Source organism: Pseudonaja textilis, chromosome 4, assembly GCF_049901715.1.
Source record: "Pseudonaja textilis isolate UNSWEBS1 chromosome 4, rPseTex1.2, whole genome shotgun sequence".
Lineage (NCBI taxonomy): Eukaryota > Metazoa > Chordata > Lepidosauria > Squamata > Elapidae > Pseudonaja > Pseudonaja textilis.
In genome coordinates, this window is record NC_141993.1 from 44088511 (window position 1) to 44115808 (window position 27298).

The window sequence follows — 27298 nt, forward strand, 5'->3', positions numbered from 1 at the left end:
GCAATATGGGCCCCAAAGTGCCCCAAAGACTGCTTTAGTTGCCACACTTTGCACTAGCTGAAGCTTCTGAATCGATTCCAAGGGTAGCCCCATGTAAGAGTGCATTGCAGTAGTCCAGATGATAGATATTAGAGCTTGAGTAACTGAGCACTTGATGGCTTTGTAGGAAAGAGCCAGTTCAGTCTAGTGGTTAAAGTGCCAGGTTAGAAACCAGGAGACTGTGATTATATAAAATAAAGTTCAAATAAAGTTGAATTAGCCATACTTGGAATGACTAATTGAACAATACGAATGCTTTGCCTCTCAAAATATACATTTATCTTAAAAAAAAACAAAAACAGAACCAAAGAAAATTATATGAGAGGCACAGCTTCAGAAATATTACAGCAATCTGATGTTTTCCAGATTTTTTTTAAGACTACAGAAGAAATCCTATGCTAGCTGGAGATAATTTGTTGGGAAAATAAATGTGTGGATGATGGGAGGTCTGATCCAATATATTTGGAAGACACTCCGTTGAGTGTCTTCCCGGAGTACTCTACCTTGCCAATTTAGTATAATAGATAGACGTACAGCATGGGAGACAGTAAAAAGAAATGCACCGCCATTTAAATCTCTGCCTACTGAACACATTAGGCGGAAATATGGGCGGATTAACACAACATGCTATAGTGGTTCATATAGTCCTGCTTTTAAAAACTACCAAGGCTACGTTCGCACAACACATCCAGCTGAAATGTAGCTGGCTTTTGATTCTGTCTTCCAGATTCCACCTGATCATCCGGGATCGCTCGCTTTGTGAACACATAATTCCTCAGCTTTCTTAAAAGATTAAAAACAAAAACAAAGAAGGGGGCTCAGCTCTGCAGGAGAAGCGAACGAAACGGGTGGATCCTAACGTTCCGCTGGAGGTGCCAGCCCTCCCGGGGAAAACTTGAATGGGAACAAGGGGAACGCCTCCTGCCGAGGAAGGGAAGAAGGACGGCCAGCGCTGAGAATCGTCGCTCCTCCCTCCGGTGTTCACGAGGTCCGAGACGTCAGTTGTGCATTGGCAGTTTCCGGAACCGCTGACATGAGAGCCCCCTTCCTGCAAAGTTATCAGGTGAGAATTTCAGAGGTTGAGGCGGGAGCGATGCTGTTTTCCCAATCGGGATGGGAATCGTTCGTGAGCTGGCGAAGAAGCACACGGCGGGGTTCCTGGCAACCTGGGAATGAGGCTCGAACAATGATAAACCAGATGGGAGTGCAGGGGTTATATAAATGAAGCTAATTTGGAGCGACTGGAGCAGAATAGCTAAGATGTCAGGAATTCCCAGAAAACCGGAAGCGTTTTAATCAATTTAGTGTCTACATTTCTTCCAAGACATCCATAAATGCACACGCGTGAATAGCTTTTTCTAATTCTGCGTGTATTCATTCAAAAATAAATTTCAGAAACTTCAAGGGGGGCTTTACCTGCTTAACTAGCATTTTTGATTGAACCTATCTCATGGAAAAATGAATTTCCCAAGTACTTTGCATGTTGCTGGCCAGCTTCAGCTTCCAAAAAAGGCTGAATGTCATCAAAGATGCGATTTTGATTTAGTTGAAAGAATGAACCTAGCCACTGTTGTTTATACAACTTGGATTGTGGTGAAGGCCCAGAGTACATTCTAGGCTGAAGGAAAATTTACACTTCAAGTTGTGTTCCAGGAGGCTCGCCATATAACTTTGTTATGTCAGAAAGGTGCTTTTTCAAGTGGCAACTGGACTTTCTGGTTTTTCTTTGAAGATTACTTATCCAAGAAGCTTCTTGAAGCTCATCTTGTAAAACCACCTTTGGGACAACCATGACCTCAATGACTGAGCAACTCCATAGACATTATATCAGAAAGTTTACACATGCACATCATGGTCCAAAATTGTCAATATGTCCTTGCATCCTGACATCTGATGCAAGGAGGTAAATTGCATTTTTTTGTATCATTATGATACAGGTTTCATTATTCCCCCACCCCACTATTTTTGGCCCATGCAAAAAACCAGAACCTAGATAAATGAGTAGAAGAAACATATCTATGATTTAATCCAAATTTAATTTGGATCAGATCACTTAGATTTGATAAATATAATTCTTCATATATCTAAGCCGTTTCCCTTCAGTTTGGTGTCAGCATTTGCAAACATTTTGCAAAACTTTGTGGGCCTCAGGTTTGGGCAGGTTGGTGTGATATATGAACCAAGTTATGGGAAGCAGTCTTTGACATTTTTGTTAGAGTCAGGGCTAAATATGAGATGTTCTTTATCCACTACTGATTTGTTAGGAAAGTGAATCCACTGTTAAGTATAAATAATAGATAAAAGTACCAAATATGTTGGTACCAATACTATGAGACTAGTAACATAATAATTGAATAACAGAGTTAGAAGAGACTTTGGAGGTCTTCTAGTCGAATGCCCTGGTCAAGAAGGAAACCCTATACCATTTCAGACAAGTGGTTGTCCGATCTCTTCTTATAAACCTCCAGTGTTGGAGCATAACTTCTGGAGGTAGGTCATTCCACCGATTAATTCCACTATTTCACTATGTTTGAAAACCCCGCAGAAATAATTACCTTTTTAAAAAGATTTCATGCGTGTGTTATTATTGTTAGGGTTGGTCACACAGTCCGATGTTAGGATTTGGCATTTTTATCCACCTATCAAGCCTTTCCCCAAGGACCTGGGAGTGACAGATGTTGTCTGGTGGTTTTTAAAGCTAACATCACAGGATGTAAAGTGTTCCAACTAAAACTGCATTTTGCAATTGACTGATGGTGATTTTTCAGTGTCAGTGGTGTTCAGATGATGCTCCAGATGTTTTGAGATTGCACTCAAGGCACCTATTCCTTTTGGTATTATTTTTGCTTTGTTTTGCAAAAGGCATTCTACTTTATTTACAGCTCTTCATAGTTTATGATTTTCTTCAGTTCTTTCTTTTCTATTCTGCTGCCTCCAGGTATTGCCATATCCCTTTCCAGACTTTTTCTGATCAACAGTTGTTAAATCTTATTAATATTACAGGTAGTCCCTGAGTTACAACCATCTTTTAGAAGTTACAATAACAATGAAAGAAGTGACTTACGATCAGTTCTCACACTTATGACTGTTGCAGCATCCCTGCGATCACATGATCAAAATGGCAGTCGACTGTATTGATGATGGTTGTAGTATCCCAGGGTCACATGATCACCATTTACAACTTTTCCAGGAAGCTTCTCACAAGCAAAGTCAATAGGGGAAACTGGATTCACTTAATGACTACTTGATTTACTTAAAGATTGCAACAAAAAAGGTAATATTATTGGGCAAGTGACTTATTTAACCACTGCATCACTTGGCAACAAAAATTCTAGTCTCAATTGTGGCCATAAGGACTACTTGTATTATATCCTACCTTTTTAGGTAAGGATATAACTCACCTATTATTTTGAAAGGTTACACAGTCAGCCAGATGTTTAGACTGGATATGGCATTTTTAGCCACCTACCGAGTCCTTCCCAAGGACTTGGGATATTATTTATTATACACACAACAATGTACAGTCACAGCTGCTAGTTCTTTAGCTGGCATTTGCTTCTGTATGAATCAAGTTCTTCCTAAGAATGTAGTATTTTATAATACATTGGTTTAATATATTGTGGATCCAAGCAGCTAGCCTTTTGTAATCGACAGATGAAAATTTTGTCAATGCACAGGGTTTCTAGATGGCATATTTCAATTTGTTTTTCAAACTTTGATATTTTGGGTTCTTCTTATTTTGGGTTATTCTTTGTCTTCTACTGTACTATCTGATGGTGTTGCAATCATCAGTTATACACTTTCTAGGAACAACTTGCATCCTGTGACAATACCTGTAGCGCAGTCCAACAAGATTTGTCTATTCCAAGTCCTTGGGAGAACTCAGTAGGTAGATAAAAATACCAGATCCACTCTAAACATCTATCTGATTGTGATGAATATAATTAAATTTCCCGCTCCAGTGGACTCTGGGTAGCATACCAAACTAGAAAATCATGAAAAACAGATAAAAACTACTAAATTGGTCGGATAGCTAACACTAAAATGATATAATAAACAACAAAATAAACAAAACAAAACAGGACCTTAAACAAATAATAAACATCACACTAAAACCATGTGAGATGGGTTGGTCTGACAAAGGGTAACTGGCCAAAAGTCATCCACCCGGCTCTCAAGCCTAAGGGAGAGGTAGAACTTCTCGTTTCTAGTCTAGCACTTGAAACACAACTAACTTCTGGTTTCTAGTCTAGCACTTGAAACACAACTAAAAAAATCATCTGCTCTAGCATTAATTACATTTTCTTTTCTTCAGTCCCAAACTCTAAACAAACATGACCCCGTCATGTTTAAATGATTAATTAGTCAATGCAAACCCTTAACTTTCCAATATAAAAGATAAATAGTGGTCGCCCTAAGAACAAACATTTGAAATCCAATATTTCTGACGAAATATTCATAGCTTTGGGGCTCTTCATTGGTTTTAATTGTGCTTCTGAAAGGATTATGGTAAATGACAGTTCTTTCTAAAGTACAGTTGGTATTTCTCTCATTTCATTATTCTCCATATATAACAAAGAGTTCATCTTTCTAATGGCATTTTAAATAAAATTTTGAAGTGAAAACAAGCCAAGATTCAATGACTGAAGACTTAAATAATTCTCTTGTTTTGCCGCTTACCTTTCAAGCATTAGTTTTTGGACACGAACTGGCAAATCAAAGAGAATAGGTTTTAGATGATTAATAATGTTGACATATCTTACAATTTAACTGAATGTATGATCTTGTTAACTTAATTTACTTATATTTCATATACTGCTTGATATAGAAAAGCTGTGTTGGAATTATATTCAATTAACAAACTCATGCAGCACAGTACTTCAGACACTAGACTAAAGCACCTTCCATGCGAAATTGGTGTACATATCTAGGTTTGGTCCTTCACTATTCTATTCCAATCATATTGCTTGTCTTGACAAAATCTTCAGTAGCTAAGTTGCTTATCTTTTGTTGAGGTGCTGCCTCAGAGGGGTCTATGACAATTTTCCACAGCCAAGGACAGCTTGCCTCAGGACAGCTTGCCACAGTCAATTCGCTGTGGGACAATTTGCTGCAGGACAAGAGTTACACTAATAGCAAGAAATGATGGAATAGAATCATTAAAGAAAGGATGCAAAAGGAAGGACAGAATGAAATGTGAATGACAAAAAATAACATGAATTTTATTTTAAATAAAATAAAATTGAATTTGTTAAATTGTCCCGTGTCGAGTTAGCAGTGGTGAATTATCCCTCAGCAAGTTAGCCATGGTGAATTGGCCATGGCAAGTTGGCCATAGCGAGTTGGCTCTGGTAAATTATCCCATTCCAGCCTCAGAGGCACCACTGCAAATCCATAATTGCCACATTTTCTCTGAGGTTTTAAGGTCAGTGGTTTTCCATTGGTGGAAGCTCTTCTTTCTTCAGAGCAAAGTGCCATTTACTTTGTCACTATCACTTTTTTCTTCAGAAGCAATTGGAGTCCTCCCCCCTTTGGCTTCACTGTGAAAACTTTTTATTTCACTACAAAAATGAGCAAGGATATAATAAAAATAGAGATGAAATAAGGTGGTGGCTGGAATGACAAGTATCCTCCAGTACCCTCTCTTCCCTTTAATTTACTGGTGACCTTTTTATCATCTTCTTCCTCATTATCCCCCTTCCCCGAAGAGCAAAGTGGACACTCACAAAGAAATATGAAATTATTGTGTAGGAGGTGCTCAAATTAAGGAAACCTCTCAGGAGGCTGCAAGTATTAGGTGGTAGGTTGTGCCAAATTCCTTGGGGAGATGACGGATTGAGCTGCAATAAAGAAAGCAGGGGTTGTACTATAAGGGAAAAAAAGGAATGTTCCTGTCTCATATAGTTGCAGTAGCAATGAGAGGCATGAGTTCAAGTGGGAGCCCTGGAAAAAAAATACTCCTTTTATGGAATTCTTCCTACTAGCAGCATATCAAGGGCATTAAGTGGTACTTGTTCCTGGAACAAAAGTTAATGAATAAGTACTTTTCTTTATCTTTTTTCTTCTTCTGAATAGCTCACAGTGTCCTCCTATAGAATACACATGGTTCTTTCAAATTTGTTTTCTTTTTTTCTATATGAGTTTTAGGCCTTTGGCATGCTACCCTTCTGATTTGTTAGTTGGAATTATGACAAATTGATCCAAGTTGACCCAAGGCTGGTGTATATGCCTATAGCTTCGGGCAACTGAGTGGAGTTCATATGGTTATTGTGTTCTGAACAATCTAATCCTGTGAAATATGTTAAGAGTTTGACATGAGCTTGGGATTTCTGGCTGAATAATCTAGACTGAAGTCCAACCTACTCCCCCTCTCCCTCCCAATGTCATGCTGCCTTCTGTTCTGCTATTGTGAACTGGTACAGTCTATTTTTGCAACAGTCATTATCTGCAATTATCCATTATGAAAAGAAAGAGGTTATTGTGGCCAAAGTCTGCTTACCTTTGAAGTTTTGCCCTTTGCTTTGTCAGGCATTGCTGAGTTAATGACGAGCAAGAACAGAACACAGAAGTGATTTCACTATCCAAGGCTGGGAAATTTGGGTTTCGGAAGGATTACTACCTGGGACAGGTAAAATATGGGCCATATAGATGATGATGTATAATGCTTTCCAAGGTTTATTTTATAGAGACACAAATTCTTAATTTCATTTTTGTTTGACTTTATTGTTTATGTTATTGCTTGTTACTTTAATATTGAATGTACTGCCTGCAATGTGTATAGTATGAAATGAGGAGATCATCTGTATTCTTCAGAATATAGCAGTTTGGTTTAGAGACTCACCCCAAAGAAATGGAAAGGGAGTAAAAAGGACTTTTTGAAGTTGAATAGTATTATGGGCAGACGCCTTGGAGATACATTGTTTGAAATCAATGTGATTCTTTAAAGATGCAGATTAGGTAGTAGCTGCATGACATAAAAGAAAGTTAAGTTCTTCCCTTCCCCTTCTCCTTCCCTCCCTCCCTCCCTCCCTCCCTCCCTCCCTTCCTTCCCAAAAATGAGATAATGCCTTACAAGCCCAAGGAATATAAACAGGAACAGGAATAAAAAGTCTAAGGATATAATTTTTGAAGATGTAAAATAATATTAAATAACTAAGTAAGTAACGAAGGAAGGAAAGAAGGAAGGAAAGAAGCTGTGGTTTCCTTTCTTTTATGTCATGCACCTATTTCTTATAAATAGGAATCTAGGAGTAGAATGGTTATAAAGTGTGGTTCTAAAGTAAACTACTTGGAGAAAAAGGAATATATAAGTAGAAGGAAAACTGGTTAGAATTATACTAGGTATCTGAAGGCTACTGAAACATTAGTCTTATTTCTAGCTTATTTGCTTTCATATTTTTCACAACGTTACTAAATTAAAGTATTATTCTATGATGGGGATTAGATTCTCATATCAGCAAAATCTAGTAGCTCAATTTTTAAATTGTATTTCAGTCATTATTGTCAGTGTGCTACAAAAAGCTTGGTTACAGTGTAGTAGATGCCATGTTTCAAATTGATTCTTGCCTGCTAGCGGCAGTTTCTGCTTCATTAGTGGATCAGTGGCCGTGGTACATATTGGAGTGGGGATATGCAGTCAGATTTATCAACAGTGAACTTTCTGTCAAACAGCAATTACTTCAGTTGATCTAATGTGTGTTGAGGTACCATAACTTCTGTAGGGATAACAAATATAATCCTGAAAGAGAATGCAGGAAAAAAGGATTTATGGTGGTTACCAGTGAATTTGGAAAAACTTGATGAAAACGCAAGATGCTAACTCAGACTTTTCTACCTTCCTTTACCAAAGAAGAATGAATTTTGTCTGGCAGTTTCTTTTTTGCATTATTAGAGTAACACACGCCCACAATTTGCAAACCTACTTTACCACATCATAGTTCTCCAAGGGATAGAAATATTGTCTTATAATTACCTTGATTTGATAAAAAAATGGTTGAATTAGGAAAAACGCCTTCTAGTTAATGCACCATGGTAAGTGAAACAGTGACTTTGAAGAAGTTTATTCAGGAACAATTAGTGTGTGAGTATTTTGCTGTATATGTCAGATTTCCCTGTCTTCTGCTTTTTGAATGAGTATCAAGCACCTGCCAAATTAATTGTTCAGATACAAATCTCAGTTAATCTTAAAATATGTCAATAGCATTTAATGTAGCAAACATTTGATTTGATTGTCCAGTGAAATCTATGCCATTTAGGAAATAGAGTCATTTGAGAATGCACAGCTGATGTTAGAGCCTCCAAATATATAATTATCTGCCAGAATTGTGTGAGAACAAAGCAGAACATTAATTAAAGTAGTCTTATAAGGAACAATTTTCCAGCATTGTTGATCAGTTGAAGGCTGAAAATACCGTGCACCATACTCTCGTATGCAATGTAGCCATAAGGTGAAAAGAATGATGGTCACATAAGGCTTGTTTGAACAAAAGGTATACCTGATGCCTGAAAAGTCTGAAAAAAAATCATTTCAAAGAGCTAGTTCTTAACTCTTGTTTTGTTTGTGAGAAAACAGAGATGGCAAGCGATAATGCAACTTCATTGTTTTTTCTGTTTTATTTTTTCCCTCTAGGATTAGGTCTCAAATATCTAGATGGGGTTGTGGGAAATAGTTTATTGTAAAACTCTGTAATATAAAGTGTTATGACTCCCCTTCAAAATTCAAACGAACAAAACAGAAAGCAGCCGTTTCACAATTAAATCAAACAGAAAGAAGTCTTACAAGATAACGGCTGGCAGAAATCTCAATCCACAGCATAAATCTTTACTCTGTCCGGCAAACCAGTCCTGGCAATAAATCTCAAGTCTCAGAGCTTCTTGCTGTAACGTCCTCATTCAATAAGTCACTTTGTTCCTGGCAAATTGTACCAGCCCAGCTGTGTCCTTTTATACTCATTGAGGCAACGTGCTAATTTACTGACTCGCCCTGCTCCTTCGCTCCAGCTGATTTTGTCTTCTCAACCGTCTTCTGTTCCTTACATTTAACCACAAATTTTCCAAGTTCTCATCTCCACTAGAAGACTCTCTCAAAACTTCCCTGTCAGCCATTCCCAGCTGTTGATCAGATAAGGAACCAGAGGAGGTCAAAGGTCCTGACAATTCTAATACATCAGGTCTGTCTTCCTTTGTCACGTCCATCTCCTCATCCTGGTTACCAGTCCAATCACTGAGCCATGCCGGCTCATATTTTTCTGCCATGTCCTCCTCACTTGAACTCATATCAGTCACAGGAGCTGAATCCAAGCCCGGAGCCACAACAATAAAGTATTAAGTAGGATTGTGTGGTGTAATATTAGGTGCATATAATATGGAGTGTATCATTTCAGTGCTGCCTATGAATGACATACTGCTATGTCCAAAATAATGGTCAGCTGGCCTGCCTGCCTATCTATGTATCTTCCTATCTGCCCGCCTCCCTTCTTGTCTGCTTGCTGTCTAAGACAGACTGTTGTCTGTCTATCTACCTACCATTTGCTGATCAGCTCCAGGACTAGTGTATGCCAGAGGGTCAATAATTGTTTTGAGGTACAGTAGTCTAAGAAATCAGTCTAAGAATCTATCCCAAGATTACCTGCTAAATTTTGAATGCAGATTGAAACTTGAGTCTCCCTGGTTCTTGTCCAGCACATTAACTACTAATATATGCTTCCTTGAATTTGGACGAAGTTGTGTAATGTAATATGGCTAACATTACTAGATTCAAACTTTCAGAACAAACAAGTATTTACCCTTACTATAGAAAACAATCCTTGAACAATTGTAGAGCCTGCAATTTATTCATGGCAAGGAAATGCAGTAACATGGAAGAGGTGATGGCTCTCAGAACTTTCCCTATGACTGAAAACAGCAGCAGCTTGTGAATTATTTCCTTCCTGTTCTGTGTCCTTGCCCTTCTCTTATGTCTCAAAGCATCTGCTGCTTTTTAATTCCAAATGTTTCCTTACATACAGCTTCTTCCAGGCTGCCCTCTTTCAATTATCCACTGCCAAATAATTCAAGATGATTAACGTAAGATCTGTGAGAGTTTATCAAGGAAGTAATTGTGCAACCAGCTTTGATCTATGATGAACCATTCCAGTGTTTCTGTGACTGGACATTTAGTGGAAGACTAAAACTCAAAGAATTCTACTAATTGTAGAAGGCTGATGGCCTTTTCTATTGTTCCCCAAATATATAGAATGTGTTTCTAAGAGCTCTCTTTCTCTCTTGTCCACTAGTCTTTTCATAGAGAGACAGTTTGGTTTAGTGGTTAAGACACCACTTATAAACTGGGAAACTCTGAGTTCTAATCTTTTCTTAGACACAAAGCCAGATGGGTAACTTTGGGCCAGTCATCCTCCCTCAGCCTCATGAAAAAGGCAATGCCAAACTACTTCTGAAATCTTGCCAGGAAAATTGCAGGGACTTTTCAAAACTGCTGGCACCTGGAGTCAAGGTTGACACAAAGGCATGTGTGCACGCACAAAGTATTTTCAAAGGCAAGTCAAGACTACAATGAATGGTAATTCAATAGGCTGCTATTTCAACAGATCTGCACTGTGCAAGGTTGGGAAAGGCTATAAATATAGATTCAAGTGAGATCAATTGAAAAATTCTACTTGATAATTTTCTGGAATTTTAAACCTTCAGTACAAAATCAACAGGGCTCTTAACTTGTTGTTTTTCTAATAGGACCATGCTTCCGAAAATGACTACAGAACTGCTGAAGCAGCTTCGGCAAGTGATGAAAAATTCCAAATATGTTTCTGAACCCATTCAAGCCTACATTGTGCCCTCAGGAGATGCTCATCAGGTATTGGATTGTCTTCTGCTTGAGAACTGCCATTCAGAAAAACAAAACAAAACACTAAAGTAATCCAGACAATAGAAAAAACTGTTGGTGTTTCACCAAATAGACTGCAACAAACAGTTCCCAATTGTAATTTGTGCTGTGATATTGGTGATCATCAACAAGATATAATTTCAGTGAGGCAGTCTTTTGATAAAAACTTTTCAATTTGAAGCTTACTTGGCATTGTCAAGTATCACATGATTGGTATTCAAGCTTTTAGAGACTTGCATACAGTTACATAGTTCTTGTAGACAAACACTTCTTCAATGGAAAGCAAAGTGCAGTAGGGTGGATCAGGTTTATGGTTATCATGGCAGCAAATGAACTCTGGGGCCACTCCAGATCCCTTGTCAAGGGAAAGGTTTCCCAGGACTAGCAACCTAAGGAACTCTACATCTTAATTCCTGTTAATAGAAATGACTTTTTAAAAATGATATAAATATGTTTTAGATCATCATAGTTAAGATTAATTACCATATAAGTATCAATTGTAATGCTACTTAATTGACATTGAAAGAAGAAGGAAAGCTTGAGATAGATCCACTGTATTCTTTTTGGTATTCTTAACTATACAAAGACATCTGATAATATGCCAAGATCTTTCTCTGTGTATTTCAAGACTGAAAGAAAAACAGCAGGAAAGCAAGGCTAATTTATATGTAGTTTCTATTACTTTCCATCCCTTTGATCATCATCAGTTTTGCTTTCTAATTTATCTTCCTTAGAGTGAATACATTGCACCTTGTGACTGCCGTAGGGAATTCATTTGTGGATTTAATGGTTCTGCAGGTAAGTTTCTAGAATTGTGTCCAGCCAATTAAAGTTGGTATCTCTGTAGCATTCAATGCCAAATCTCTCTTCCTATGAATGGGGCCTTTAATGGGGCCCTTTGTTTTTCTCACTAAATTATAGAGACAAGCTAAACTCCTGTATTTTTCTTTTCTTTCCTTTGTCTGCTTTTACATATAGATGTTCAGACAGACACCTGTAGAATACGGTCCCCAAAATATCACTTGGAATTAAAAAAAGAACATGCATCCCAGATAAAATGACTAAAAAGAAAAAAAATCAAAAGTTAATATGCTCTCTGCATAAACTGTTCTATACTCAATGGCATAGAATAAAATACATAAATGGTATTTGTGCTGCCACTGGTATGCACTGAGGTATTATTTAGTTATATGTGGAATGATTTAGATACATCAGATGCATTAAATGGACATTCTAGTCATCTGTTTTTAACATTTGGCAATCCCTGTCCTTACTGGGAAAATTGTTGTCCATCAAATCTGATAGTTTCTTTATTTTTTATTTTCTTTTTAATACAACAAAACATCAGCTGATCATAGAGAATTATCCATACAAGTTGACTATTTAAAGTTCTTTCAGAGACTTTGATGTTGTATTAATTCCATGTTCAGTGATTAAGAGAACATTCTTGAATACCACATGTGAACTTCCTGCTTGAAGAATATGATATATTGCTACTTTTCAACATTTTTGTGGACCACATATAATAGATAATCTGTTAAGGCCATGGGCCAGTGATGAACAGGCTGTAGACAAGACCAAGGTGAAAGATGGGGAGTTTATTCGCTTCTGACTTTTCACGATGGACATCCTATAAATAGGATTGTCTGTAGGACCACCTATTTTCTTTGTTTCTACCCACACACAAAATCATTTCTTGTTTCTTTTTGATTCCTAATAGAAAACATGTAACCAGAAAAGAAACAGATCACATTTTCTAATCTTTCCAGACCACTCTTTTTTTCCACGTCACTTCTGGACTTTAGATTGTGCACCCATTGCATACCTGGATATATTACACTCAAATCTTTCAGGCCACATTCATATGAATCCCCAACAATCCTGCTTTCTTTTTTTCTTGTGTTCAAATAAAATTCTATATATATTTATTCAAAGTAATCCCTAACCGAGATTACTTCTAAATAAAAGTGAATGAGATTGTGCTGTTCTATCCATGTCTATCCAGAATGGGTAAGTACACATCAGACTGCAGCCTTAGAAATAGTTAGAGACTTTCCTTCCCCCTTTCCCCTATGTATATTGGGGACGTGAAATTACAACACCATTGATAATCATTTGTATGTATGTATACAAGAGGGAAATGACTAGCTCATTTCTGAAGAACTGTTTGGTTTTGCAGTTTACACGCTGGGCAGAAAAAGATTTGAAAGGTTTGAATTGTTGCTTCCCCTTTCAGTGTACACACCAGCTGGACTGGTGATGTAATATCAGAGTAGTAATGAGCTTTTGCTGACCCTTAGATGACTCTTCAATAAAACAAAAATCCTGTTAGCTATTTCATAGAGTACTTGCAGCTTTCCTTTTTCTCTGTCCAAGGCCTATGAAAATAGGATACTTGTACTCAGGGATTTGCAGTAAACAATATCAGTTAGCCAAGTTTAGTTTCCCTAAAGAACATTTTCTGCATCTGAAATCACTGAGCATTGAACACTAATTCTCCCTCCCTCCCTCCCTCTGTCTCTCTCTCTTCCTCTCTCCCTCCCTCCCTCTATTTGTGTGCATGTGTGTGTAAGAGAGTGAGTCTTGCATCAGAACAGCATGTTCTGTTTAGCAACATTTCCTGTGGCTTCAAGCATTGCACTGTAGTCTTAAGATCTGGGTTTAGTTTCAAGCTGTGCCACTGATTAACATGCAGTGCTAACGTTGTCAAGTCACCTTTTTATGGCTTTCCGTTTGCCTGCTAAGCAAAATAAGATCAACAAATTAACAAGTCAGTATATATAGCTCTGGTGGACCTCTATAATTATAAGAAAGCAAATCACCCAATAGATTCCCCACCCTTTAATCATAGAGGAAATTGCCTCTCACAATGCTCCAATTGGCATTTTCCCTTACTTGCTGAAGTGACATATTTTAATGGTTTGATCTCCAGTGACCATTCAGATACTTTTAATTATCTTTTATTTCCAGCCTTTTCTTCTGCCTTGACACAAAGAACTTTGGTTTACAGGATCAGCATTTCTTTTTCATATACCTAACATTCCATTGATTTACCAAAAAATGATTTCTTTTTTAATACCAAAGGACATTCATTATTAGTATCATCAGTGGTTTGGCTTAGCAGGCAAAGAGAAGTTTTTTCAGCGAGAACTCCAAAACTCCATCTGGCCTTGAGATGTTAACATCTGATTAATATTTTCTTTTCTTGGATTTATTAACTGAGAACAATGTTTGCCAGTGTCTCTGTAGTTTCAGTTCTGCTGTCTTTTCTGCTTTCTGACAGGAACTGCCATTATAACAGAGCAACATGCCGCTATGTGGACAGATGGACGCTATTTCCTTCAGGGATCTCAACAAATGGATTCTAACTGGATACTCATGAAGATGGGTATGTGTGAACCCAAACTAAGGTTTTATTTCATTTTACCCAGAAAAATTATTTTAGCTAAGTAGTGGCCAACGGGGTCATGTTGAGAAACCTCTATTGGCACGCCATCAAACTAATCTGTAGTATACAAAAGGGAATAATTATTAAGGATAGAACACATTCTATTTAAGTCATAAAATTCGTGTAAGTGAAATTAGACTTTTTAGTTCTACCTGCTTTTTGTAAAGTTATTCTCTGACATGCTAGAACAATGAAGGCCTTAAGCCTAATCTCACGAATACCTGCTTTGTCTGAAACAGTACTTTACATTATATAAACATAAGTTATTTAATTAACGAGTTGCATTTGTTGTTAGTTGACACCGTGTAATTCCTGATTTTGCCATGCTGAGTAGCCTGCAGGCAGAAATCAGAATAAAGTAAGTATAATTAATATTCATCATCATACTATTTTAAACAGAATGTTGACACTGCTAGTTCATGTGAATGATACAGAAATAGGGTTTGCGTTTTACTTTCTCAGACTTCTTTTGTCCATCCAAGAGAATGCAATGATTTCCATGTAGGAAGCAAGGTGATTATCCTATCCAGTTCATCTTCTTTTGAATTGGTCTTGCTTTAATGTTTGCACTCTTGTCTCTTGGGGTTTCCCTTTCCTTAGGATTGAAAGACACTCCTACTCAAGAGGACTGGCTTGTAAGCGTGCTACCTCAAGGTTCCAAAGTTGGAGTAGATCCTTCTATTATTCCTGCTGGTGAGTTTGACCCAGTGCTTTCAACTTAGTGTAAAGGATTAAATTTTCCCACCTTACCCTGATCTACTATTCACCAATCAACTTTGTTCAGTGTGCAGTTAGTAATATAATAATAGAAATACAACATAGATTTATATACTCTTTCACAGTGCTTTACAGCACTCTCTAAGTGGTTTACAGAGTCAGCATATTGCCCCCAACAATCTGGGCGCTCTATAAAGTATTACCAACTTTTCTTTTGGATAGCAAAGCACAGTTAACTGGCAGGATGGGGGTCTGCAGCATGCCCTATCCGCTGAAGGAAGTGGGGTGGACCAATCCCATTGGTTTGAAATGGTTCCTCAGGTAGTCTGGTTTTATGCCATGGAGGGCTTTACAGGTGATAACTGATATCTTGAATTGGACCCAAAAGAAAACTAGCAACCAATGCAGTTTGCGCAACAGTAGTGTTGCATGGAAATTATGTATATGCATATCAGGAATGCATTATATGTAACACATTGTTTCTCTCTGCATCTTTCAGACCAGTGGAAGAGAATGAACAAAGTTCTGAAATGTGCTGGCCATGTTCTTGTGCCAGTCAAAGCTAATTTGATTGATGCCATATGGGCAGATCGGCCACCACGACCTTGTAAGCCTTTGATGACGCTAGATCTTAGCTTCACAGGTAAGAGAAATCCAAATATGTTTGTGGATACAGCACTGAACATGGTTTTCCAACATGAAACCTTCCAAATTTTCTGATTTTTATTTTAGCCAACATCTTGGCAGGCAACAGGTCAGCAGGCTCCTTTTTTAATTCTATCTTGACCAAAGGCACAGGAAATGGAATGGGGCAGCATGAGATTTCGAAACCACTATTGTGACTTTAATATTTGCTAACTCATAGAAATAGGTCTGAAATAGAGTTAATCTTGCCCATTTGCAGCAAGAAGTCGTTGGTTGTGCACATGTCTAAATTCCAGCTTCATGAAGTTCTAACTTCAATTGTCTGTTGCAGGGATCAGTTGGAGAGAAAAGATTACAGCTCTGCGGGGCAAAATGACTGAGAGGAAGGCTCTCTGGTTTGTTGTGACAGCTTTGGATGATGTGGCTTGTGAGTATCAGTGTGAGCCATTCAACATTATTTTATTGCTTTAGTGAGTGATTTCTGGGTATTGGCAGTGAAAATATGTCCAGCAATATGTCTGGACTATTACTCCCTTTTTTTCTTATGCCATGGCTTGCCTAATCGCAGCTTGTTGAAAAAAACCCATACTAGGCTGGACTTATAAAATACAGTGTGTTCAGTAGCAGTCCTTTTGAAATGCAGAGATCAGAGGAATTGGTTGATCAATGCCATTAACAATGAATAAAAGGAGGCTGGTAGTTCCCAGTAATGTTAAGCAACTCAGCAGAAGGTGAGCCCTAGCTCTTGAAGATAATGGGTACTTTTTTGGAGCTGCCACTCTTCCAAGACTCTCATGCATAGCGCTAACTGCAAAGCTGCTTGTCTGCCTAAACCAAATCTTCAGTGACTTTTCTAGGGCTAAAGCTGTGGTCAGGCTTTGGGTGGGCTGCTATAAATCAGGATCCAGAACGAAGGCCAGGTCAAAACTAAATTTGTTGTCTTTTGATTCTAAATGTTTGGTTTTCTGTACCAAACACAACTTTGAAAGAAGCAGTGCAGCCTAACAGTGCCATCTTGTGGCAGAAGCCCTGAAAGAATCCAGAAATTTTATCTGGATCAGGATGTTGGTTAAAAGGTTGGTTGAATGTTAATCAAGGCTATAACATTGTCTTTTTATTGTGATACAGGGCTGTTTAATCTTAGAGGGTCTGATGTGGAATACAATCCAGTATTCTTTGCTTATGCTATCATAGGGATAGACACTATCAGGTAAGAAGAACTTACTAGTAAGAATTTTCGTACTAGTTTTACTAATACTGGGCCATATTTTTAATGTACACAAAATCTTTAAAAATAAAGTATTAAAGTGTTAAATTAAATTTGTATTAAGTATATGTATTTCCAAATCAGCATTAATGTAATATATATGATGCGTTAAAAGTCCATGAAGCAATTTTATTTTATTTTTTGAAGCTCTTTATTGATTTCCTGTGATAATTTCTGCTTCATGTTTGTCTTAGATTTCATTAACAGTAACATTATGAGCTGTGGTGGTGCAGTGGTTAGAATGCAGGGAAACTCTGCCCAGTGCCAGGAGTTTGATCCTAACTGGCTCAAGGTTGACTCAGCCTTCCATCCTTCTGAGGTTGATAAAATGAGGACCCATATTGTTGGGGAAAATATGCTGACACCGTAAACCACTTAGAGAGGGCTGTAAAACATTCTGAAAGGGTATATAAGTCTAAGTGCTGTTGCTATTATCCAGCAACTGATAGATTTCATCACTTTTTAGTCATACATTGTTTATATAGAAACATTGTATTAAAATTACCAGATGGCATTATATTGTTATTTGAGTTTAAAAAGTGCTTTAGGGAGAATTGAACAGAATGTTATGTATTGTATCAGAGTTTGAATAACAGTAAACTGTACCCTGAATAGAATCTGATTTAGATATCATCCCTATGTAATATTGCTTAAATTTACTTTTCTGAGAAGTATTATCTTAAAGACATTGTAGTAATTTATCAATAAATGATATCAAGCTCTTTAAATCTTTCCCAGTTACCCTACATACTGTAAATGTAAAAACACAGTTGTCTCCCCTTTATTAAAGGTGCAGGTTATCCCAGAAAGGTCATCTTTTGCTTTTTTCCCCACTGTTCTCTTTTAGGTTGTTTATTGATGGCAATCGCTTAGTAGACACACATGTGAGAGAGCATCTGTTTCTGGATTCTGCTCAGGACCCCGAATTGCACATTCAAGTGCTGCCATACGATTCCATCCTAAATGTTATGAAATCAATTTGTGAGACTCTGTCTCCACATGAGAAAATTTGGCTCAGTGATAAAGCCAGCTATGCTCTAATTCAGGCCATCCCCAAGGTGTGTACATGCTAACAGGCAATTTATGTCTGAAGCCAAGATCTTGGAAGCTGCTAATGCTTTCTGGATGGATGAAATGACTAGTATGTTAAAAGAATTTATTCAAGAAGTGTGTTGGATTAGAAAAAAAAGGTAGATGATTATCAGCATCTGAGGGAGAGGGAGGGAGGGAGGGAGAGAGAGACATACATACATTCATACAGGCAGAGAGAGAGAATGAGAGAGACAGAGAGAGACACAGAGAGAGACAGAGAGAGTCTTGGATCAGGCTGTAGAAATCAAATATTTATTTTACAATTCTGATAAGAAGGAAACTCAGCAGCCTAAAATTGCATTTGTATGTTTTTGTTGCCATATCTTACCACTGACTCATATTCAGTTTACAATGAGTCTTCCAAAACCCTTTTTACAAATTCACTAATCAAGTTCCGTATTCTTGGTGCACTTGATTTCTTAAATCAGGACTTTTGCATTTGTCTCGCTTAAATGTCTTTTTCTTAACTTCAGCCCTTTTCTTTAATCTATGAAGATCATTTTGATTTCCCTCATCTGTTTTACCCAACTGTTATCATCTGCAGATAGAAGAAGCATCCCCTCCACTTTTTCATTAAGTCACTAATACAAAAAAATGTTATGTGATCAAGGTGTGAACCTGTTTATTCTTAATTTCAATCCTTACAGTTAATTAAGTGACACATTTAACTAGTTTGCTAATCAGAACATCATGGACAACTGTATTTAATGCCTTCCTGAAATAAATTTATATTTAGATGTTCAACAAAGTTGCCTCACTTTTTGAAGAAAAGAATGAGATAAGACTGATCTGGTAGTCTTCCTTGATTAATCCATGCTGGTGTCTGCCAATTACCTTAGAGCTTCCTTTTCCCTTCATTGAATATAGGGACAAAATTTGTTTTCTTCTAGTTGCCACCCAGTTATCTAGTATTCTCTGCAGATGATACATAAAGGTTTGGCAAGGCCATTAGGAAATTTCTTCAGCTGTCTATTATGCAGTTTTTCTGACCTAGGGGATTTAAATTTTTGGTTAAATATTTATTCCCTGATTATGTCCCTCAATTTCAAGCCTTAATATTGCCGCTTATTCTGCTGTTTACAATATTGCTGCTTATTCTGCTGCCTCTCACACATGGGAGAAAAATGAGCCAAAATACTTTAATAGCTTCATCTTTTGTTTCTTATCTTTTAGCATTTTAATGCTCTGAGTTCTGGTCAAGAAGGATATAAATGCAAAACAGAGAGTCTGGGAATGAATAAATTACCAGATTATGATCCAAGCACATATATGATATTGAAGAAAATGTAGCTTATTGTAGTGACCATGCCATGCCACACCTGAACCATTAAGTACTTAGAGGCCTGATTAAACTCTGCTTTTTTTCGTTTTGTCCATGTTTCAGGATCACCGCTACCTCACCCCCTACACTCCCATCTGCATAGCAAAAGCTGTAAAGAATATGACGGAAGCTGAAGGCATGAGGAAAGCTCATGTAAGTGATATGCCCAATTTCCTAAAGCAACATCCTTCTGTGCAAAAAGCTGAAATAATGAGAAGAATTGCTTTCATTGCAATTGACTGCTGAAACATATATGTTAACCACTGGATCGATTCTTCCAAATTCTTCTACGCTTTTAACTGTTTTGTTTCTTCTTTTAATGGCAGATTAAAGATGCTGTTGCATTGTGTGAACTATTTAATTGGCTGGAGAAGGAGGTACAGTTTTACGGACTTTTGTTATGAGAGGGGCATTACTTGGAGTGAACACTTAAATGAATAGCATAACAGCATCATGGATCTAGGAAAGATATAGCCAACCCTGAACTATGCAGGCCTTTATGGGTAATGACTAAAGTGGGTTCTAAACAGAGGTGTAATATGAGTCCAGAATGGCCATCAAATTATGGGCCTTCATTCTCTGGGGGAGCACAACCTATTATCCTGCAATCAGTAAGCTTCTTAATAAGTTGCCATTCTGTCTTGTTTGGGTTGAGGCTGTGCCTGTTTCTCCCCATTCATATCCTGAAGGTCTTCAGGCATTGTGTGTTCTGTCATCTTCCACTTGGCACAGAGTGAAGGTACTGGGTATCACCTGCAAATTGATGCTACCTCACTCTGAACTGCTGGGTGACACTTCTAGTCTTTATATCCAGCTATGTAGATGTTAAGAGTTGAGAAAATACCAAACTCTGGTAACCATGGCATATTAGAAAAAATGCAGGTATGCACAGAAACAGAAGTTAGAACATTTAAAATGATAAGAGAAGGATTAATTTTACTATGAGTGTATATTTTGATATGTTTATTATTCATATGATTTAGTACTGACAAGTATTAATGTTATGTTGTGAAAATACTATTATATGATTACTGCTAATGCACATTGTTACTATTATGATGATGACTATTGCTCAAATTGATTGTGACCGGAAAATACTCTGTTCATATAGACATTGAAACTGTTGCCCTTTATATAGTAAAAAGAAAAAAAAATATTCTAAAAAAAAGAAAAAAATTAGGTATGCAGAAAATTTTTAAAAAGTATGATTGAGGATATGCTATTTTATTGATTTAATACGAATTTGTCTGATGCTTGCCAGGTTCCCAAAGGCAACATTACGGAAATCATAGCATCGGATAAAGCAGAGGAATTTCGTAGGTAAGAAAAAAGAGTAATGTGGGATGTCTTAGGTTCAACAAACTGTAGAGATGGCAGGGACTGTTAGATGATTTCACATGCTAAAAATGAAAACATTTGCATATGCCAAAAAATGCAAGTGTACTTTTAAAATTAAGTCATGAAATCTCTTGAGCTTTCATGTGAGAGCAGATATATTGTACCATTTGGCGGTCTTTCAAAAGTTTAGCTATTTTTATTTTAGAAATTACAGTGTTTTGAGGATTGTAACCTCAACTCTACTTTTAAGACAAAATTAATAAACTTGAATATATAACCTATTCTGAAGCACTCCAGCTAACACTTAAATGTTGTTAGTGGATGGAGACCCTAAAGGGACCATTAGTCTAGCACCTAATTCCCCTTCCCTTTCAGTTTTCCACACTTTGGTTGATTTCCTACCTATCATTAATCTAGAGCAGTGGTTCTCAAACTTTTCTTCACCGTGGATCCACTTTAAATACCTTTTGTGGCCACAGACCCCAAGACTTAACTCAAGATTTAAATCATAACATTTCTTCAATCCTTTGCAGACTGTCTGTGAAGACATCATGGCCCCTCCCAGGGATTCATGGACCACAGATTGAGAACCACGGTTCTAGAGTAAACTGAACAAGTCCTGGCTTGCATAACTAAGTGGTTCAGTTCCACATCTCCAAGATTCCACATTACTTCACTGAACTGGAGCAGTGAAAGATGAAGACTTTGGTTGGCCTTTGTTTCTTAGTATTCAGAGTTGTGTACCTTCTCCCTATAATAGTTCTTAGCATTTCAAATCTCACCCAGCTAAGTGGGAATGACAAAAGAGCAAAAGAAGAGGCAGCTGAAGGAAATATGGCTAGGAAGAATCAGCCTTTTCCAGTGATTTGGTTTTTCTTAATGAAATGTATGTCTTTTTCAGGCAGCAAGAGAACTTTGTTGACTTGAGCTTTGCTACCATTTCAAGTACAGGCCCAAATGGTGCTATCATTCACTACAAGTAAGAGCAATAAAAGTCTTACACTTTTGATTATATAACCAAAAAGACATTTAGCATGATGCTATCTAACAGCTTAATTCAAATTAAGGGATAAATTGATTACTATAACTGGATTGTGACGAGCAAACCTTTTATTTGCATTTCAATTCATCAAATATGTCATTTCAGGCTTCTTAGACCTGAAATGATAATCTCCATTGGTGGTAGCATTATTTTAGACTTCTGGCTATTTAATTTATGTAGGGATTAGAGAATTAGAATCTTCATACTGTCTTGAGTTTTCTTTATACCTGTGTGTGGGAGAAGCAGCAAAGACGAATGTGACCTGTGCCACGATCAGCTAAAAGTAGAAGCCAGCTCTAAGATTGCTTTCTCTTCTGCCTATTTGTGTGTTCATAATTATTACTGAGAAACTGTTAAAATGGAATGCTTGTGATTGTTGCTATAGATGTCCAAAATTTGAGGAAAGGCTTATCCCTGTTGCCAAGGACTGCATGACTTAGAATTTGCCCTTTTAAAAGAAGATTTAAAAATAGCTTTGGTGAACAACTGAATTTTGGTCAGAGTGCTTGCTTTAGAATAGAAACTAAAATTGATTTAAATGATGGTTAATGATGAAGGAAAAGGAGTTGCCATATCTAGGCAGCTTATTCCACATTTACCTATTTTTTTGAAAGTATATAAATTCAATGGATTACATGATAGTTCAATCCAAGGAATTAAATTGTCAATACTTATGTTGATGTTTATAGCCTTCCATCTTCCATCTCATCATAGCGATTCTGGGTAGCTAACAACATATAAAAACACTATACAAAATAATAACTAAATAAAAAATATAGAAAATCTATAATAAGTGCTGAGATAAAAAAAACCCACATCTGATAAAGTCCAGCTAGCCTTAATTCCAGTGTCTGGGAACAAATCCAAATCTTTAAAGCTCTTTGGAAGGCTGACAGAGTCAGGGCTAATCTAATCTTGGGAGATAAGATGTTCTGAAGGACAAGTGCCTTGACAGAAGAATCTCACTTTTTGGTTCCACAAGATTATATTCTTCCAGTAGAAGAAACCTGCAGAATATCTTTACTTCTGATCGAAGGGGATAGGTAGAAATGATCAGGGAGTGTTACCGTGTAGGTAATAAATTTTACAAACAAACAAACATCGCACTAATAATCTTGCTTCAGGCTGCAAAAGACTGTGTAGATGATAATACTACCTTGAGTTGACCCAAAAGCATATTGGGAGTCAGTGGAGTGCAGTGCAGGAGGTATAATATGAATACATCAAAGTGAGTCCATAGCTGCCCACACCATTGCATTCTGGATCAGCTAAAGCTTCCAGATGTTGTTCAAGAGCAGCCATATGTGGACAGCCTTGCAATAATTCTGTAATGATATGGGAATGTCTTTGAGGGACAAGGGGAAAAGACACTGCCTAGGAACTTATCAGATAAAAGGGTAAGGAGTTCTCAGTGCTCAATGGGCAAAGAAAGAAACTTTGAAACAGGGATGTCAAACTCGCATCATCATGGTGGCGTCATGTGACATAACTGAACTTTCCTCCCCTTTCGCTAAACTGGGCATGGACATGGCCAGTGTATGATGCATCCGGCCCTTAGGCTGCGAGTTTGACAGCCCTGCTTTAAAAGGATATGCCTTAATATTAAAACTGTTAAAAATGATGGCAGGAGATTTGAATTTTAAGACGTAAGATTCTCTTTAATGTAGCCTGAGAATAAAATGGAATTAGGTCACTTGATTGTATTTCTTGTTCAGTTTACTTGGGAAACAGACAAATTTATTTAGGAGGTGACCAAGCTGTGATTGATTGACTAGTGCCTCTTAGTTCAGAAAATGATGTAATTAGTGCCAAAGAAGAAGTATAAAACTCTCCTAGCCCCATTCCATGTGTTCCTGTAAGAATAAGTCAAGGAGGAATCTCAAACTGTGACCTTTTCCATTTGGGTGGAGCAAGTCAAGAACCACCAGATCTAAGGACCCTCAAATTCAATGCCACTCAGTCTTGTTAAGGGTTGACCTAAAGCCTGCAGTTTCCCTTTTGGCCCCCTCAGCATCCATAATCTCATTTGGTTGTCTACAACTGAACTCTGATAGGGAAGAGATGAAGGAGAACAGGATAGATGTACCAGACCCATCCGGCTCTGGCTAGACGTTATTCACAAGAGCAGTCAATGCTGTTTAATAAGAAAGTTCTGAAACCTGACTAAAAGGAGTTCAGATAAATTCCTTCCTCCAGGGTCCCCTGATGCTGCAGGGCAACCATTTTATCAACTATCTTTCCCCAAAAGAAAAAGTTGGAGTCAGGATAGAAGTTTCCAATGTGGCTGAGTTCAGTGATGGCTTCTTGAGGATATTAACCACTATCTTATTTAACATCAGCAGGAAAAATTTCTTCCTCAAGGAAACAGGTGTGTACTGGATGATAGTAGATAGTAGCTACTGTACCAGCTCTGCCCTGAGCTTTGGATTTCTGAGCTCAGGTTTCTGAGAGAGAACAGCCCCTCCAAACCATCCAGGTCTTGGTTATACATGAACTTTATAGGTACCCAGGCTACTGATATTATATGTAACAGACCAACCAAATGTGTTATTATTAACCATTATACATGCATATCAAAGTTAATCATCTAACTGTATAATTTAAGCAATAACTTTCACAAACTGAATTCCTGAAACAGGATGTTGAAATATTAAATTTGTATTATTATTATTGAATAGGCCTTCTCCTGAAACAAATAGAACTTTGTCCTTGAACGAGATCTATCTCTTGGATTCTGGTGCTCAATACAAGTAAGTGGGTTATTATTCCTACAGCTTATGTTTCTATTTCAAGCCAATAAACCTGTTACAATATTAACTCCCTTTTCTGATCTATATTAACTCTTTAAATAATCTCAAATTTGTTCTAAAGAAACGTAGTGAAAAAATAATTTCCAATTATTGTTATTCTGACAAGGGTTGGGAAAGGGTTTTGGGGGGTGGGATGGGAGGGAAATGAGCAATTCATTTATTTCATCTTCTATTCCATTATGACTTCTTTGTATAGATGCTGGACTTGAATTCCAATGGCTGGGCAATTAATATTTTAGTGTAGTTTTTGTCAGAATGCAAATGTTGATGTTTGCCATACTAGAATGTTGCTAAATTGATGCAATGTTAGAGACTATTTTTTTCTGAACATATGTTTCCTACAAATAAGAATAATAAAACGTAGTGTGCAAAACATCAGAATAACATTATTTGCTTAAGTTTAGCTTAAGGGATGCTTAAGAGGTAGAATGAGGCGATAAATGGAAGAGAAACAACTGACATATTTTAATGAAAGACATAATCAAACTTAGCAGACAGGATAAATTTTTATTGAAGTTTATGGCAGCCTTATTAAATTAAAATTTGTTTTTATGTTACCTTTGTTTTCCTTATGATGGATCAAGTTTGAAATAGGATTTGCTTTGTGTCTAGATGTTGCAATTCAGAGGACCTTAATTCATAACCTAACCTAACCTAACCTAACCTAACCTAACCTAACCTAACCTAACCTAACCTAACCTAACCTAACCTAACCAAGTTTCAATGACGTTAGTTTGATGGAGAAATATAAATTTGTTAAGGATGTATTAAAGGCTAGAATGCACTAATACTTACTTATATACCACTTCACAGTGATTTACAGCTGACTCTAAGCCATATTGTGCCAACAATCTAGGTCCACATTTTACTGATCTCAGAAAGATGGAAGGCTGAGTCAACCTTGAGCCTGTCAGGATCAAACTGCTGGCAGTCGGCAGAATTAGCTGGCAACCCTGCATTCTAACCACTGTGCCACTATGGCTCAGAATGTTTTTGTAGCATTTCAGCATTCAGTGTATTTAACATCAGTCTTCTAGCTGTAATCCTGCAAAAAGCAATCTTTTTGTTACTGCATATGGGAAACTGAGATGGTAAGAAAACAACATTCCCAAGGCTGCTTACTGAGCTCATGACAGGATGACCTGGGGATGACTTGAATTGTAGCCTACTCTCTTAGCTTGCTTTCAGACGTTGTGGGTACTTCATCACTGGAGGTTTTTAAGAAGAGATTGGACAGTCACTTGTCTGAAATGGTATTGGATCTCCTGCTTGAGCAGGTAGCTGGACTAGAAGACCTCCAAGGTCCCTTCCAGCTCTATTCTGATTCTAAGTATTTTGGAAAGATTTATAAAGATTAAAACTGTTTTACTCAAGTTTGAAGAATGTTGCAGACCTGACCTGTTCTTCAGGAGAAAATTGTTTGTTCAGAATTTTGGCATGTTTGCTTGCCAACATTCTTAGCGGGCCTTTGAATGTGAATGTTCTTTGATAAGACATATAATGGGATCTTTCTCTTCTCAGACAGTCTAATTATTGGTTCCTTCAGATTTACAAAGAGAAGCAGCCACTGGAGAATAACGAGTTAGCCATCCGTAATATTTTCCAAGCTATAAGGACAGCCGAACTGAACTAGCTGAGGTTGCAAAGTTAATGGAAGGACTTTTCAGGTCAAGTCATAATGGGAGTAGGATAGAGTGCCTGGAATTCTGAATATAACCAACTTGGAAAAAATTCTTACTTCAGTCTAATATCCATCAATGTTGATGAAGTGGTAAGTGGACTGAAATAATTTAAGTCCACACATTTTCTGCTGAAGTGTGTATAACCTATAAAACAGCCTTCCTAACATCTTACTTGCCAAATAGGTTGGTAACAGTCCTCAGAATCTCTATTGGATTTGTGGATTGTAATTTTAGAACTGCTGTTCAGCGCATACCAGATTAGTAAAAGCTTCTGAGGAATTATAGAGATGAAAGGATTATTTTTACAAGGCCAATCTTCTAAATAAAGACTAAGAAAAAATTGTATTATTTCTAGGAATAATCCAGCAAGTAGATAAAACAGTAGTATTAGCTGAACTTTGAAAATTTCTCCCACTGGATCCAGACTTTGTCTTTGCATCCACTTCTTTTTTATTATTTGCCAAAATCCAATACATTCTGAAGAAATTTAATATTTGCTTTCTACTTCGTTGGGTATTGGTGATTGTTATACACATCCCTACCACTATAGATGATCAGAATTGTACTTAGATTCTTCTAGCTTTGGAATCTTATTAAGTTGCTCATAATTTTTGAATCTGGACTGATAATTTGGATTAAATTTCCAAATTGAATTTGGTGGAATTCCTTCAAACTTTTGTATTTGAGTAGTTGATTTTTGAAATGGAATCAAGTGCAATTAATAAACTTAATCAAATCAAATCATTCAGAGATAAGTCCTACACATTTAGATAGATCTCAACCTAAATGTATAGGATTTATCTCTGATTGATTTGATTTGATATAAAAGCACAGACCCCTAAGTTTCCCACCCACTTTATGCTATGTTAACATGATTTGTTTCTCCAATGTTGATTGGTTCACTATAAGGCAATTTACTGTACATCTTTTACTTTCTTAAGTGCCAAATTGTGTAACTATTCTGAAACGCTGTTATAGTCTTACATAAAGAGACATCCTTGTGTGTGTTGCAGAACTA

At 37.2% G+C, this 27298-nt stretch overlaps 1 protein-coding gene across 4 annotated transcripts in view; it reads left to right on the plus strand.

Annotated features, from left to right (window-relative positions):
- Window positions 1-963: 963 nt before the first annotated feature.
- The window catches only part of XPNPEP1 (X-prolyl aminopeptidase 1), a 35729-nt gene continuing 9394 nt past the window's right edge, over window positions 964-27298 (plus strand). Inside the window, exons 1-15 of one of the 4 annotated variants that reach the window (XM_026704741.2) lie at window positions 964-1102; window positions 6568-6667; window positions 10768-10888; window positions 11653-11716; window positions 14202-14306; window positions 14967-15059; window positions 15583-15726; window positions 16060-16155; window positions 16857-16938; window positions 17843-18053; window positions 19472-19561; window positions 19735-19785; window positions 20670-20728; window positions 21648-21725; window positions 24467-24538. In XM_026704741.2, the coding sequence (XP_026560526.1) occupies window positions 10772-10888; window positions 11653-11716; window positions 14202-14306; window positions 14967-15059; window positions 15583-15726; window positions 16060-16155; window positions 16857-16938; window positions 17843-18053; window positions 19472-19561; window positions 19735-19785; window positions 20670-20728; window positions 21648-21725; window positions 24467-24538 (1262 nt within the window). In that variant the 5' untranslated portion in view covers window positions 964-1102; window positions 6568-6667; window positions 10768-10771. Of the gene's footprint in view, window positions 1103-2411; window positions 2530-3851; window positions 3929-6567; window positions 6668-10767; window positions 10889-11652; window positions 11717-14201; window positions 14307-14966; window positions 15060-15582; window positions 15727-16059; window positions 16156-16856; window positions 16939-17842; window positions 18054-19471; window positions 19562-19734; window positions 19786-20669; window positions 20729-21647; window positions 21726-24466; window positions 24539-27298 lie in introns of those variants that run through there. The other 3 variants (XM_087932769.1, XM_087932768.1, XM_087932770.1) reach the window with 3 other exon arrangements.